The sequence below is a fragment of the Erinaceus europaeus genome, chromosome 12 (assembly GCF_950295315.1).
Source record: "Erinaceus europaeus chromosome 12, mEriEur2.1, whole genome shotgun sequence".
Lineage (NCBI taxonomy): Eukaryota > Metazoa > Chordata > Mammalia > Eulipotyphla > Erinaceidae > Erinaceus > Erinaceus europaeus.
The window spans coordinates 93865124-93881200 of record NC_080173.1 but is presented as its reverse complement, the minus strand read 5'-3'; the positions used below and the strand labels follow the sequence as shown (position 1 = coordinate 93881200).

Sequence of the window (16077 nt, the reverse complement as noted above, 5' to 3'; positions counted from 1 at the left end):
TAACATATAAAGCCAAACAAATTGTTGACCAATCATGAACCTAAAGGCTGGAATAGTGCAGATGAAGATTTGGGGTCTTCATTTTGAAGATAGCTAGTAGGCCTATTTTAGTTATATTCCAAAGGGCCCATGACTGTACTAATTTTTTTTTTCCTGAGCCTGACATCTGATATGCAGGTGAACCCAAGTTATTGTCTCGGGAGATGATGTCATGGCTGGAAAAAGGGCTAGAAAGCTGGATGAGGAAAGAGACTAGCTCCCAAATATGGGAAAGGTGTATAAATATTGTTGACTGTAAACCCCATCGATTTGATCAGGGGCCCATATTCAGCTTAGGAGCCTCTGTGACCTCTGTATCCCTGTCATCTTATGTCCAACACCCTTGCTCCTTCATTAGTTCTACAAGTCTACAAGTTGATTTGCTTATTTTTCTTTTCTTTCCTTTCTTTCTTTTGTTTTTTGAGGGAGGAGATGACTTCATCAGTTGGAAACAATGACAATATAGTAAAAATGTTTCTAATAATTGTACTAACTTTGCCTAGGCCTCCCAGTTAAAGAGGCATCTATCTTATTTCATTTCTTGAAGGGAATACACATTCTGTTTTTTTCTCTCTTTATTTAAAGAGCATTTAAAAATTTTAAATTATCTTTATTTATTTATTGCATAGAGATAGCCAGAAATAGAGAGGGAAGGGAGTGATAGAGAGGGAGAGAAACAGAGATACCTGCTGCACTGCTTCACCATTCGTGAAGCTTTCCCCCTGCAGGTGGGGACTGGGTGATTGAACCCTGATCCTTACACATTGTAACATGTGTGCTTAACCAGGTGTGCCACCACCCAGCCCCCCTTTCTCTCTCTTTTTTAAAAAATTTAAATGAGCTGGAATGGGGAGGCTGATAGAAAGAGAGAAAGACAGACACCTGTAGGGCTGCTCCACCACTCATGAAACCCACCCCTAGTGCTCCCCCATCCACAATGCTGCAGGTATGGGCCAGGAACTTGAATCTGGGTCCTTGCACTTGGTAACACTGCTGAACCAATGTGCCAACACCTGCACCCCTTCCAGTTTCTCCACTAAGCATAATGCTTGCTGTTGTGACTTGACTGTTAGGGCTTTGTAAGGTTTACTAAGTCAAGGAATCTCCCTTGATTATTATTTGCTAAAATATTTAATAATATTGATAAATGTTTGATAAAATATCTTCCTGTATATGTTAAGGAGAGAACATACATATATAGCCAACAATTCCATTAGAAACAGAAATTCAGAACACACTTTTTTCCAGACCATTAGAACTTTATTGAATGAGTGCTCCAGGAGATGGTGCAGTGGACAAAGCACTGGACTCTCAAGCATGAGTTCCCAAGTTCAATCCCTGGCAGCATATGTACCAGAACAATGTATGATTCTGTTTCTCTCTCTCTCCTATCTTCCTCATTAATAAAAAAAAGTTCAAAAAAAAGAATGTTATTGAGTGTATTTTAAGTGTATAGTAGTAGGCTCTGACAAACCGCCAAAGTTTGTGGGACCTTTGAAAATTGTAGAAGAAAAAAAAGAGAACTAAAGGAAAAAAAGAAAGCAAAATACTTGTCATATGAGACTATGAAGTAAATGCCATTATTACCCCCAATTTACAGGTGATGAAACTAAGGGCCAGAGTGGTTCAATAACTAATTTACAATCCCATAGCTCTTAAGTGATGAACTCAGACCCTGGGCAGCCTGACTTCAAACCCACTTTCTCAATGTTAGACTTGGTTCTGTCCGCAGTGCAGTCTGGCTGATGTGGACATCTGTATCAATCATAGTTGAGACATTTCAATCAAGTTGGTTTCTTTAAAAAAATAGTGTATCTTGGGAGTCGGGCGGTAGCACAGAGGGTTAAGCACACGTGGCGCAAAGCGCAAGGACCGGCTTAAGGATCCTGGTTGGAGCCCCTGGCTCCCCACCTGCAGGAGAGTCGCTTCACAGGCGGTGAAGCAGGTCTGCAGGTGTCTGTCTTTCTCTCCCCCTCTCTGTCTTCCCCTCCTCTCTCCATTTCTCTCTGTCCTATCCAACAATGACGACAACAAGAATAACTACAACAACAACAACAAAAAGAAAAACAACAAGGGCAACAAAAGGGAATAAATAAATAAATATATTTTTTAAATAGTATATCTCACACATGTTCCCAAATGTCTATGGTACGTTTTAGAAATGCATGCAAGGTATTTTGGATTTAAATGACTGTGTCAAATTTAATTCTTGTTCAGAGATCAACTCTAAACATGCTGTTCATTTCAGGGCTCACTCCACCTCGTATCAGTTAACACACAACCCTGCATGTTGTTCTCTGTTCCAGGATTATAGGCATTAGTGCATAATTTCTCATCCTCAGCACAGATAGTATTGGGATGGGAAGGGTGTGTGTGTGTGAGGTGCGGGGGAAGAGTATCAGTATCATCAGATTCTACACTAGATTTTGGTAGAACACACAGTTGGAAAACCCCCAAAAATCCAGATATTTCTAAATGTACTATGGGGTGGGACTCACCCTCTGGTTGATATGCTCTACACTCATATCTTCCGTACTTCACAGATCTCCTATAAGGCAGCAACTACTATAATCTTCATTTCATCGATACATAAATGAAGCTTACACAGAAATATTAAGTAACCTTCCTAAAATTGTATCTAATAGGTTCTGCCACTGGGATTCAAATTCAAGCCTCTGACTGTGAGCTTAACTATGAAACTCTTCCATTGATCTGTCAAAAAAAGAACACTGTATAGTATGATTTTCTGGGTCCTTTTAAAAATCTCAAAAAAAAATTCTTTTTTTTTTTGGCCTGCTACTTGCAGATACTGGGATCTAAGAAGTGGGGCTTGCATGCGAATCTTCAATGGTCATCAGGGGACAATCACATGCATGGATTTATATAAGAACATGCTTGTATCCGGATCAAAAGATTGCCAAGTGAAAGGTGAGAAAAAAAATGTTGTAAGCTTTCAAAGAAGTTTCCCCAAATCTATGAGCTACCAAAGCATTTGCTTTGTACTTACTTTTTTACTTACCCACCCATCCATTTACTGATCCATCCAACACCTGTTTCTTGACTATCTGCAATAGGTTAGACACTGTGTTAGGTACTAAGGAAGATGCATGTGATATGGCCCTTTTTCACTATTATGTTTTTATTTCTCATATAGTCTTTTAATGGAGAAACTATACAAAGATACAACAGAGAAGCAAAGAGATAGGTGGCTAACAGCTGGTATTTATTGACTGCTACCTTTGTGATAGGCACAATGGCAGGAGTTCCCTTATTTGACCCCCACAAGAATCTTATGGGGAGGTTACACATGAGGAATGTAAAACTCAAGACAGGAAAAGAACTTTCTTTGAATCAATGCCTGTAAATGGTAGAGGAGGAATTTGATTCAGCTTATCTGGGTCTAAATTGTGTAGCACAACCAAGATGATTCTTTAGACTGAGCAGTGTCTGAACTTGTTTCCTGTCTCTACATAGTCACCTTCTCCAAACCCTCCTTCCATACTACTGTTAAGAGCCATCCTTCTGGGAGTCGGGTGGTAGCACTGCGGGTTGAACGCAGGTGGTGCAAAGTACAAGGACCAGTGTAAGGATCCTGGTTCAAGCCCCCGGCTCCCCACCTGCAGGAGGCTCGCTTCACAGGTGGTGAAGTAGGTCTACAGGTGTCTATCTTTCTCTCCCCCTCTCTGTCTTCCCCTCCTCTCTTCATTTCTCTCTGTCCTATCCAACAATGATGACATCAATAATTACAACAATAAAAACAACAAGGGCAACAAAAGGGAATAAATAAAAAAATATATATAAAGAATCATCCTTCTGTAATCCGTCTTTTGCGGACTTCTAAGGGATCACAGACACAAGAGTAAAAGCAAAGTACTGCAAACAGTACTGTTTGGCTGTGTCCTTAAGGATGAGTCGTTCTCAGGCAGAGAAAGAGAAGAGCATGGCAAGCAGAAGCAGCAACACATGCCAACTCGGAAAAAAAAGCCAAAGCAAATGGTGTAGTCAGAGAACTTCCCACTGTTGGGGGTGGCTGAACTGCAGTGTGTAGTATGGAGGCAGGGCCAGTTAGTTTGTTTGGGGCCAAATTATCAAGGGCTTTCTGCTTCATGACAGGACATTGAATTTTGTTTTAGAGGACATGGGAAGTTATAGTTGCATCTCACACAGAGTTGCCATTATTAAATAGGAAGTTTAGAAGGATGACTCTAACAGTAGTATAGAAAGAGGGTTTGGGAGGGCCGGGCGGTAGTGCAGCAGGTTAAGTGCACGTGGCGTAAAGCACAAGGACTGGCGTAAGGATCCCGGTTCGAGCCCCTGGCTCCCCGCTTGCTGGGGAATCGCTTCACAAGCAGTGAAGCAGGTCTGCAGGTGTCGCTCTGTCTTCCCCTCCCCTCTCATTTCTCTCTGTCTTATCCAACAGCAATAATAGCTTGCAGGAGCAGAGGATTCTTAGTGCAGGCTCTGAGCCTCAATAATAACCGTGGAGGCAAAAGAAAAAAAAAGAAAAGAAAAAGAAAAAAGAAAGAGGATTTGGAGAGGTGACTATTTGGAGACAGAAAACAGGTTCCGTCAGACACTGCTCAGTCTAAAGAATTGTTATGGTGTCTTCAGAATATCTGTGGAGATGTTAGTGTGGAGAAACCCAGATGGGATATGCATTTAGATGAGATAGCCCAGACCAATGACATTTCTAGAGGGAGACTTGGAAGGACTGCATCAACGATTCAGATATGAAATGTCAGAGAGCTAGAAGGGCAGATGATAAGGCCAGACTTGTTCATTTGGGCCACTGGGTATATGTGATGCCACTGCTAGAAGCAGTAAAGGTAGGGTAGAGTAAGGAATGGAGGAAGAGTCGACAGCTCACTTGTGGACACGTTGGGTGCAGGAGGCAGAATAACATTCAACCCAAGGAAGATGTTCACATCCTAATCCCTGCAATGTGCGATCCTGTCACCTGGCATGCTAAGAGACTTGGTTGATATAATTAAGATAAAGATTTTAAAATGGGGAGATTGTCCTTGACTATTGGTGTGGACAACTATAGACTCATAAAAATAGAAACCTTCTTGTATGTGATCAAAGGGAGATTACGGATAAACGTTGCAGTGTTGCCGGTTGTGAAGGTGGAGGGAGGGGGTCATGAGCTCAGGAATGTGGATGACCACTAGAAGGTAATATAGGCAAGGAAATAGATCACTCAGAGGCTCCACAATGAAATACACTCTATCGTAATCGAAGCTTGTCTTGTATTTGTCTACAGTTGGGCCATCCTTATTCCTGCATGAGAATAGTATAGTGAAATATTTAAGAATCGTGGGTTCTAAGTTGCAGATGCTACTAGAATTCCATCCTAACTTCCCTGGGCAGACGACTTCATCAGTGAGCCCCAGCTCTCAGTTCTCTAGAGCCCTGCCCCACTAGGGAAACATAGACAGGCTGGGGGTGGTGGTGGTGGATCTACCTGCCAACATCCATATCCAGCAGAGAAGCAATTCCAGAAACCAGACCTTCCTGTAGAGTCCAGCTCTACTGGGTCTGAAGAGAAGGAGGTAAATGAGACACTCGGGCGAGGAACCTTGGAACCATTCAGGGAATAGAACTTCAAGCACATTTATTGGGGGTGTTTTTACATAACGATTTTTGGTCCACTTCCCCATGAATCTGGATGGTCACCCAATTCTGTAATTCTTTATCGTTTTGGTCTGAGACAGTCTCTCTCCCTCTAATCTGGTCTGGGAGACGGTCAGGAGCAGCTTAGTGGTGGTCATAACCACACGTAGCACACTGAGAGTTTCCTCAGAGAGCCTCTTCATGGCACGTATTCACCATGGAGGTCTGCCTCTGGAAGCTGGACAGCATGTACTGCTATGAGGTTTGTCTCAGTTTGCTGTTTTCACAGGTTTTCCATCATTTCTCTCCTTAGGTCATCATGACTTTGTCTCCCTATACCTCCCACCTTCTGCACCCCAAAAAGATTTTTGGTCCATATTCCCAGAGAGAGAAAGAATAGGGAAATTTCCACTGAAGGAGATGGGACACGGAACTCTGGTTGTGGGAACTGTGTGGAGTTACATCCCTATTATCTTACAATATTGTTAATGATTACTAAGTCATTAATAAAAATTAAAAAAAAAAGAATCTTGGGTTCTGAGCCAATCTAAGTTCAAGTACTAGTCTTAACATTTAACACAGGACTGTAGGCAAGTTACCCTTTTCTGAATCTGTTTTCCCTTCTGCAAAATAAGAATAATAAGGATGCCTACATTGTAGAGTTGGGAAGATTAAGTGTATAGCTGGTAGTCCATTGCCTGTCTCAAACCAAGCCCTCACTAAGTACTAGCCTCCCTGAATATTATCATTCTAGGCCTTATCAATTTCAGCTGTTCTGTTGCTTGCCTAACTTTTTTTTCCCCCTTCATTTTTAATTTTATTTTTACCAGAGCACTGCTCAGCTCTGGCTTATGGTGGTGCAGGGGATTGAACCTGAGACTTTGGAGAACTCAGGCATGAGAGTCTCTTTGCATAACCATTATGCTATCTACCCCTGCCCTAAAAAGCTGCCTAGCTTTTAAGACCAAGGTGTTACATAGACCACAACAAGTTGTTCCTCTTTGGATGCCTATAATATTTCTTATTCTCTTGTCATCAACTGTAGTTAATCTTGTCTTAATAAAAATGACATCGTTCCCAATATCTACTCTATTCAGGGACTCTACAGAGACTTTCCTACTTTAACTGTCATCACAGCCTATGGACGTCATTATTTTTACCACCTCTCTTTTGCAAGTGATGAAATGAAAGCAAAGAAAAGTTAAATAGCGTTTTTCCCCTGTGATAAGACAGAGGAATTGAGAGAGGAGGGGGAAGTTAGAGAGAGAGAGAGAGAGACCTACAGCACTGCTTCAGCTCTCGTAAAGCTTCCCCCCTCCCCCCTCAGGTGGGGACAGGGAACTTGACCCTAGCTCCTTGTACTTACAGCACTCGAGAAGCTTTTCTCCCGCAGGTGGGGACTGGGGACTTGAACCCCAGTCCTTGCACAATGTAACATGTGCGTTCAACCAGATGAGCCACCACCGGGCCCATTGTTATTCCTTTTTAACAACTATCTGTAACCAAGGTAATATAAACACAACTTGTTTTTATCAGTATTCTGTATTCACCGAGGATTTGTTTTGTGCCCTAACACTGCAGAGAACTTCTCTTTCTAGGACTTAGAATTTAAATTCAATTATTCCAAAAATAAAACACACACAAACATAATGTCTGAAAACTTTTCCTTGATGTTATGATTAGAGTTGGATTTCTTTTCATCAAGAATGAAGTGCAGGAAATGCAAAGCAAGAGTTTCCTTAATCTCAATCAATAAAAAACAAAACAAAACAAAACAAAACAAAAATGACTGAAGATAGCTTTCTTTTCTGTTGGGCAGAGAAGTGTGGGTGAAGAGATTAGTCTCTGGGGAAGCAGGTAACACTCAACATAAAACACAATTGTCCTGAAAGCTAGTTAAAAATAGTAAATATGGGAGTCAGGTGGTAGCGCAGCGGGTTAAGCGAACTGGGGTGAAGCGTGAGGACCGGAGTAAGGATCCCCGTTCGAGCCCCCGGCTCCCCACCTGCAGGGGAGTCACTTCACAGGTGGTGAAGCAGGTCTGCAGGTGTCTGTCTTTCTCTCCCCCTCTCTGTCTTCCCCTCCTCTCTCCATTTCTCTCTGGCCTATCCAATAATGATGACATCAATAACAATAATAACTACAACAATAAAACAAAAAGGGCAACACAAGTGAATAAATAAATATTTAAAAAATAGCAAATATATTTCAGGCTTGAAGAGTTATACAGAATTGGACCCCAATGCTGAGTTCTAGGTCAGAGCCAAAAGCTGTGCAGTCCTGGCTCTTCCAAGGGCACATAGTCAGGGAAGTCTGTGTCACAGAGACACAGCTGTTGGTGAACTTGCAGGCCTTCTGATGTGTGATCTAATGACCGCAGCTGGTCTCAGCTTCTGGGAGGGAGTGTAAAACTCCACTGAAATTCTTTCATTTCTCTCTCTCTTTCTCTCTCTCTCTCCTTTCCTACCTCTCCCTCTCCTTCTCCCTTTCAGAGTGGGATTTAGAGACAGGGAAGTGCCTGAAGACATTTAAACACAATTACCCAATCTTGGCCACCAAGATCAGTGACACCTTCATTGTGAGCAGCTGTGAGCGCGGGATAATCAAAGTGTGGCACCTTGTCACGGCCCAGCTGGTAAAGGTGAGAGGGTGGTGAACTGTGGGAGGAACAGGGTCCTGATTTCTACAGATGGGAAGAAAGGGGTGGTCTCCCACTCTGTAGCTCCCCCAAGCCACTTAGAACATTTGTGAGACAGTCACCAAAAAGGTGGTCCTGGGAGTAGAGTGGTAACACAGTGGGTTAAGCGCATGTGAGGTGCAAGTACCGGTGTAAGGATCCCGGTTCGATCCCTCGGTTCCCTACCTGCAGAGGAGTCACTTCACAGGTGGTGAAGCAGGTCTGCAGGTGTCTATCTTTCTCTCCCCCTCTCTGTCTTCCCCTCCTCTCTGCATTTCTCTCTGGCCTATCCAACAACAATGACATCAATAACTACAACAATAAAAAAAAAAGGCGGTCTTGAAGAATGAAAGGTGACTCCCCCTCAAAGGGACCCGCTGGAGGGTCAGGATATATGTGGTCTCATGGGAGAGGAAGGCTGTCTGCTCACTCAGAATAATGTATGTGCTTAGGACCTTTAAACAGCAAAAGGAATAGATCCCCTTTCTACTTTTGGAACATTCTGCCCTGATTCTGGCATGAGATCAGGGGGTGAACAAATTCACAGTGGTGTTTCTCTTGCCTCCACTATGAGATCTGAACATTGGCCATCTTGGAAGTGATTGAATGGGTCTGGGGAAAGAGTGTAATTGTTATGCTTGGGGCTCTGAGGTCTCAGGTTCAATCCCCACCATAAGCCAGAGCTGAACAGTACTCTGGGACATCTCTCTCTCTCTATCTCTCTCTCTCTTCCTTTCCTCTCTCTCTCTCTCTAAATAAAGAAATAAAACATTAAAAAAATAAAGTGATTAAATGTACACACACACACACCATAATTGCTAGATTTGAAACTTTTTGGCTCTAATGGGTGTTTGTTTGAGAGAGAGAGAGAGAGAGAGAGAGTGTGTGTGTGTGTGTGTGTGTGTGTGTGTGTGTAAGAAGCAGTGGATTATAGAGAGACACTGCTGCCCTGCCTGATGGGTACCCCCCCCACACACACAGATCTTATTGTCACCATCTTTGAGCCAGTAGTGGTACCTCAAGTGTCCTCTGAGTCTTAGCAAGAAACTGGCGAAATAAACCTTGTGATAGCACGGTGATGAATTCTACCACCCTCAGATAGTTCAGGGTGATGGATTCTGTCCAAGCCACAGTCCTGCTAGGAGCAAGTCCTCCTCTCTCTCTCTGATCACATTCTTCCTACCTGGGGAGAAAACTCTAGAGAGAGAGAGAGAGAGGCATGGATTCCTTTGGTCTTCTTGGAGCAAAAGTAGTCAGCTCAAGTGAATGGTGGCATGGATTGGTGGGGTGTGGCTTTGGGATTGCAACTCAAGTAACCTCCAACTTTGGTCCTTAGAGGAGTCACACTTTACACTGAAGACAGAATGAAAACAGTGACATCTTTTATTGCAGTCTCTCATTGGTCACGAGGGAGCTGTGAAGTGTCTGTCATTTGACCAGTGGCATCTTCTCTCCGGAAGTGCTGATGGCCTGGTCATGGCCTGGAGCATGGTGGGAAAGTACGAGCGATGTCTCATGGCCTTCAAACATCCAAAGTAGGTCCCAGGAAAGCCCTGCTGATGAACTCAGTCTTCTCTCCTAGCCGTAGCCTAGATGCTGATTTTGTAGAACAGTCACTTCTTGCCTCTACTGGCCTGTCAGTCTTCTTAAACCCCTACTGTCTTCCCTTCCGTCTCCCTCTTTGGCTATTTCCTTTCTGACCCTCTTTGAAGAAATAACAATATTAGATGTGTACTTTGAGGAGTTAGTGAAATATAGTACTTATGACATATGTATCATAAACATTTAGCTCTGTTACCTATCAAACTGAGGAATATTGGCAGAACTGTCCCAAATAATGCCAATTCCAGTCAATTCAAAAATACCTAGAATTGATCTTTATACCAGGAAGCTTGTGGTCACCAAACCTTGCTGCCCAAGGTCTATAAAGAATGAAAGGGCTAGATTCTATTTTCTGACAGTAAGTAGATTTCATCTTAAGATTCTCATTTAGTGGTAGTGGCTGCTTGGAGTCAATTAAGAAGCAATATGAAGTTACCTCTGGGCTAATTTGGAAAGGGTGTTGGAGTCAGTTAATGGTTTTGTCATGACTTTTGGTTTTGTGGATTACTCTATACCAGTCTGCATGCATGAATAATAATGCTTCTTTCCCTGAACAGATTATTCAAAAATCCAGGAAACTAAATGCTATCCTAATTGATTAAACCAGTCAATAAATCTTCCAAAGGATCTACCAAGGGATGGGATTTAGTAAAATACAGCCTTAGATTCACTTGCACTTTCCCAGAAGTCTCAGCATAAGGCACACTGGCTTTTTGGGAGGTGGTTGGGGATATAAGTGTTTTTTTTTTTTAATTATCATTATTTTTTTTTAACATTTATTTCAAACTACACTGTTTATGTATAGGACTGCAAATTGACGTAAGTATTCTCTATTAAACAGCTATACTAACTATTCATAAACATTAACAGGAACAAATACTCTTCCAGCTGGGTACAATAATTTCCTTGCATTTTATAAACAACTGCCTAACAACTGGTAACATTTTAAATTACAGATTTGAAGGAAAAGTACTTTAAAAAACACATTTGAAAATAGTATTTAAAAATATTTTATATATATTTGCCCCCAGGGTTATTACTGGGACTCAGTGCCTGCACTACTAGAATCCACTGATCCTGGAGGCTATTTTTTCGCTTTTGTTGTTTTATCGTTGTTGTAATTATTGTTGTTGTTTTTGCTGTCATTGTTGTTGGATAGGACAGAGAGAGAAATCAAGAGAGGAGGGGAAAACAGAGAGGGAAAGAAAGACACCTGCAGACCTGCTTCACTGCTTGTGAAGTGACTCACCTGCAAGTGGGGAGCCGGGGGCTTGAGCAGGAATCCTTACACCAGTCCCTGTGCTTCGTGCCATAAGCATTTAACCTACTGCACCACCGCCTATCCCCCCATTCATTTAATTTTTTTTTGATAAAGACAGAAAGAAACTGAGAGGGAAGGGAAGATAGACAGGAAGAGAGAGAGACCTACAGCAGCACCGTTTCACTGCACATGAAGCTTTCCCTTTGCAGGTGGGGACCAGGGGCTTGAACCGGGATCCTCGTGCATTGTAGCATGTGCACTCAACCAGATGTGCCACCACCTGGCCCCAGGGATATATATATATATATATTTTTTTTTTCTATGATGTGTGACTGCAGTGCATTGCAGAAAGGGCCTTGTTCAACCCATAGGCAATTACCAACAAACCTCTTAGCATGTTACATGTCTACTGAACACTGGGCTGAAGGAGGAAATCAGACCTTATGATGCCACGTGAAAACTGTGACCTTACATTTAAGACATCTTCTCAGTATGGTTAAGCAGGACTTAGTTCAGTTATTGGAAACTGTTTGCTCCCAGCGATTTGAGTGGGAGGTAATTCCACATATCTCCCACTCCACTTAGCTATGAGACCTTCTTAGACCACTGTCACCCCAACCCAGTGACACCCTGTTTACGTTACTTCATGATACACGCGTTAGAGCAAACTCATATATATATATATATATATATGACAGAGAGAGAGAGAGAAGGAGGACATGATCACGGCTTTTGTTTGGAGCCGGGTGGTGGCGCACCTGGTCGAGTGCACATGTTACAGTGCATAAGGACCCAGGTTCGAGCCCCCGGTCCCCACTTGCAGGGGGACAGCTTCACAAGTGGTGAAGCAGGGCTGCAGGTGTCTCTCTGTTTTTATTTGTAGGGGCCCTCTTTCCATTTATCTATCTAATGTTGTGCTGTGTGTATGCTATATGACTAATAAACCTTTCATTCCCCTCCGGTCCATCTGTCCTTCCTTTCTTCTTTCCTCCCTTTCTTCCATTACTACCAGGGTTATTGCTGAGTGGTTATTGCTGAAAATACAAGTCCATTGCTTCCAATAGCCATTTATTAATTTTCTATTTTATTTAATAAGAAAGAGAAAATGTGTGTCAACAAGGGCAATAATAATAATCACAACGAAGCTACAACAAGGGCAACAAAACGGGGAAAACATGGCCTCCAGGAGCGGTGGATTCATGGTGCAGGCACCGAGCCCAGCAATAACCCTGGAGGAGGGAAAAAAAAATAAAAAAAAATAAAAAAAAAAGAGAAAATGGGAGAGGAGGGGGAGGCAGAGATAGAGAGACACCTGCAGACCTGTGAAATCCCCCCCCCCACAGATGGGGAGTAGGGGCTCAAACTCAGTCCCTTGAACACAGTGATGTGTGTGTTTGACCAGGTGTGCCACTGTCTGGCTCCCAATAAATCTAATTGACCGGTAATGGAAACCAATTTAACTAGTTGTCTTTATGGTAGTACTAGTGATTGGACTGATACCCATCTTTTGAATATGACAGAGATGAAAAGGCATAATTGTTGTCTGTACTTTTGTTGGAAGAAGTATCAAGATAAAAAAAGAGAGAGAGAGAGATCTCCTTTTTGTTCCCTTGACCTGACATTTTCTTTATGATCCAAGATTAAGATTCCATTGATTGGTAATGCAGGAGAGCACAGAAATGATGGGTGAAATTAGATGATGCAAAATGGTCTTAACAGAAACAATGATCCTTGGAAAATCTTCTCTACTTTAGAGTGTTTTTTAAAAAAAAATAATTATTTAGTAACTATTGAGAGAGACACCTGCCTTTGTTTCCTTTCTTTTTCTTTTTCTTCTTTTTGCCTCCAGGGTTATTGCCAGGGCTCGGTGCTTGCACCATGAATCCACTGCTCCTAGAGACCATTTTTCCCCCTTTTGTTGTTCTTGTTGTTTTATCATTGTTGTGGTTATTATTATTGTTGTTGTTGTTGCTGTCGTTGGATAGGACAGAAAGAAATGGAGAGAGGAGGGCAAGACAAAGAGGGGGAGAAGAGTGTCTTCTAAGAATCTTTAATATTTTAAAAAATACTTCATTTATTTTGGATAGAGACAAAGAGAAATTGAGATATAAGGAAGAAATAAAGAAGAGTAGAGAAAGAGAGACACCTGCAACCCTGCAGGTGGGAACCAGAGTTTTGAACCAGAGTCCCTTGTGCGTTGTAACTTCACCTGGTGCACAACCTCCAGACTCCATTCTTTACTGTCTTTCTATAGTATATATATTGCAATTTAAAACCGATACTACTTATGTAACAAAACATTCATTTTTACACTACGAAATGCAAATTACTCAAGTATATTCATAAAATCACGTAGTCCATACAACTGCCTAAGTAAATAGCCTTTCCATTGGTCAGTAATAATATTCTGTGATTTATTTCTAGTTTAATAATAGGCATTTCTCCTCTTATTGGTATGGTCAATGTAAATAAATATTGAATGATGGATGCCTCACTTTTTCTTAAGGCTTACTGATCTTTCCAAAGGACAACATTTTGGTTTCATTTATTTTTCTCTGTTGGTTTTCAGGTTTCTGCCTGATTGATTTTTGCTATAATCTTGGTTTTTCTCTCTTCTGCTTGGATTGAATTAATTTTGTCCCTTTTCATAGTTTATTCAGGTGAACGTTTTGTTTATTTTAATTGGGAAAAACATGAACAAGCAATGCTGTGTTTACTCCTTTTTAAGTTCTGCTTTAGTTGCATTCCATGGCTTTTCATATTGTCTTCATTTTCACTTGTGAATTTAAATCTTGTTTTAGGGATCACAGTTACCATCTTAACTGAGAAATATCATTCAAATTAGTATCTACTTGATTTCAATAGTACAAATCAAAGAAGTCATTCCTCTACAGCTCCTCTTCCTTCTTCTCCATACCGTTATTGTCACAGTTGGCCTTTATACCCTGTGTGTCCATCATTACAGAATTAAATTGTTGCTTTGTGCAGTAGTCTTTTAAATGAGATATAAGTGAGTGCTTAAGCCCTACCCCCACACATATGTATTTTCTTTACTGGCTCTTCTTTATTTCTCCATGTGGATTTGAATTACTATCTAGTGTCCTTTCATTCCACCTTGATGGATTCTTTTTAGAATTTCTTATAAGGTTGTCTGCTAGTGAAAAGGTAGGTCTTAGTTTTTGCTTTTATTTCTCTATTTTTGAGGATAGTTTTCTTGATTGATAATAGATTTCTTTGTTGAGAGGTATCTTTTTTTTTCCTCTTAACCATTCAACAGTTGCTGTTTTTTATTTATTTAAATTTTTTATTTGGGGAAATGCTGTCTTCTTATAAGACAGCAGTTTTCTCTGGGGTGCAATGCACCTCACACACCGTTACCTTTCAATACCTTGTCATTTCAGTGCCTGCTGGTCCCTGGGGTTTCTTATGAGAAATTAGGTATTCATCAAGTCAAGGATCCTTTTTTATGTGATTAACTGTCTCATTAACTGCTTCCGACATTCTCTTTGTATTTTGTTTTTTAACTGATTCTATCTAGTCTAGGTGTGAATTTTTTTTTTTTTTTTGAATTTAATGTAAGGGCTTTTTTTAGAACTTCTTAGACATGTAGATGAATGTTTTTTTTAAAACCCCATTTGGAATGTGGGGGCTGGTATGTCTTCGCTTTCCTCTATGCTAATTTCTTCCCATTCTGGGACTCCTGTCACACACAGGTTGATACGTCCCATGATGTCACACAGTTTTCTAGGGCTGTACTGATTCTTCTTCGTTATTTTTATCTTTCCTCAGATTGGGGCATCTCAACTGACATTCTCTCTTCAAAAACATTGCTTTTTAGCCTACGTAAGCCTGTGGTTGAGCCCCTCTAGTGAATATTCAATTAATTTATTATTGTCTTCAATTCTAGAACCTCAGCTTGGAGCATCTTATAAATCCCTAGCTCTTTATTGATTTTACATCGCTTGGTGAGTCACTGTTCTCATAATTTCCTCTCCTTTCTGCTTTGTAGGCATGGTTCTCACCTATCAATTCGGATTATATTTGACTTATATTATCTTAAGTAGGGAGATCTAAAACAGACTCAAATCTTTGTCTAGGAAGTCTAGCCACTCAGTCTCCACAGGAACAGTTTCCGTTGACTATTTCCTCTCTGTATATGATCATGATCAAATATTCTAATATCTTTTGATGTTCTATAATTTTCTTGTTGCAAACTGGACTTGGTGGATATTATGACGACCCTAGAAATCAACATTTTCTAGTTCCAAGGATTGTTTGTTTTTGCATGTGGTAGTTTTATTGTCTGTTTACTTAACTAGTCTGAATTCTTTATCTTATTCTGAATTCTTTATCTTATTTGCCCACTGTAGTATCTGCTCTACGACGTTGGTGCTGCAATACTGACTACTGGAAACAGATTTAGTCCTATGTCTGGAAACAAAATATTTCTCCTTCTTTGCCAAGGGGCTTTGTATACCCGTGGAGGAGGGCTTCCACACTCAACCAGGGTGTTTACAGCTCGGCCGTAGTGCTCACTTTGTTCTTGCGCAACTCATCAAGGTCGGCCAAAGACGGGACTTCTTCAGGTCTCTCCAGCATGTATACAGTCCTAGACATGCATGTGGCTATGTAGATTCGCAGGAATATGCCTGACTTAAAAAAAAAAATATTGGATAGAGACAGAGAGAAACTGAGAAGGAAAGGGGAGGTAGAGAAGGACAGGGAGAGAGAGAACCGGGTGGTGGCGGACCTGGTTGAACACAACGTGTTACAATGCGCGAAAGGTTTACAGCCAGAATTATTACATGAATAATTATGGCTAATGCTCTTTCAAGGACAGCCCTGAGCACTGCCTCCCAATTTTATGCAGCATACCGCAGACTAC

The 16077-nt window shown here is 41.3% G+C and overlaps 1 protein-coding gene and 1 long non-coding RNA gene across 4 annotated transcripts in view; one reads left to right on the top strand and one right to left on the bottom strand.

The window, feature by feature from the left end:
• Window positions 1-16077, bottom strand: part of LOC132542080 (uncharacterized) — a 29596-nt gene that overhangs the window by 92 nt on the left and 13427 nt on the right. The window contains exon 3 of one of the 2 annotated variants that reach the window (XR_009553224.1): window positions 3055-3104. This is a non-coding gene — a long non-coding RNA (uncharacterized LOC132542080). Of the gene's footprint in view, window positions 1-3042; window positions 3105-16077 lie in introns of both variants that reach the window. The other variant, XR_009553226.1, reaches the window with a different exon arrangement.
• The window catches only part of FBXW10B (F-box and WD repeat domain containing 10B), a 43731-nt gene that overhangs the window by 16971 nt on the left and 10683 nt on the right, over window positions 1-16077 (top strand). For both annotated transcript variants that reach the window (XM_016186485.2, XM_060204511.1), the window contains exons 7-9: window positions 2846-2967; window positions 8145-8293; window positions 9722-9864. In XM_016186485.2, coding sequence (XP_016041971.2) covers window positions 2846-2967; window positions 8145-8293; window positions 9722-9864 — 414 coding nt within the window. The remainder of the gene's footprint in view (window positions 1-2845; window positions 2968-8144; window positions 8294-9721; window positions 9865-16077) is intronic.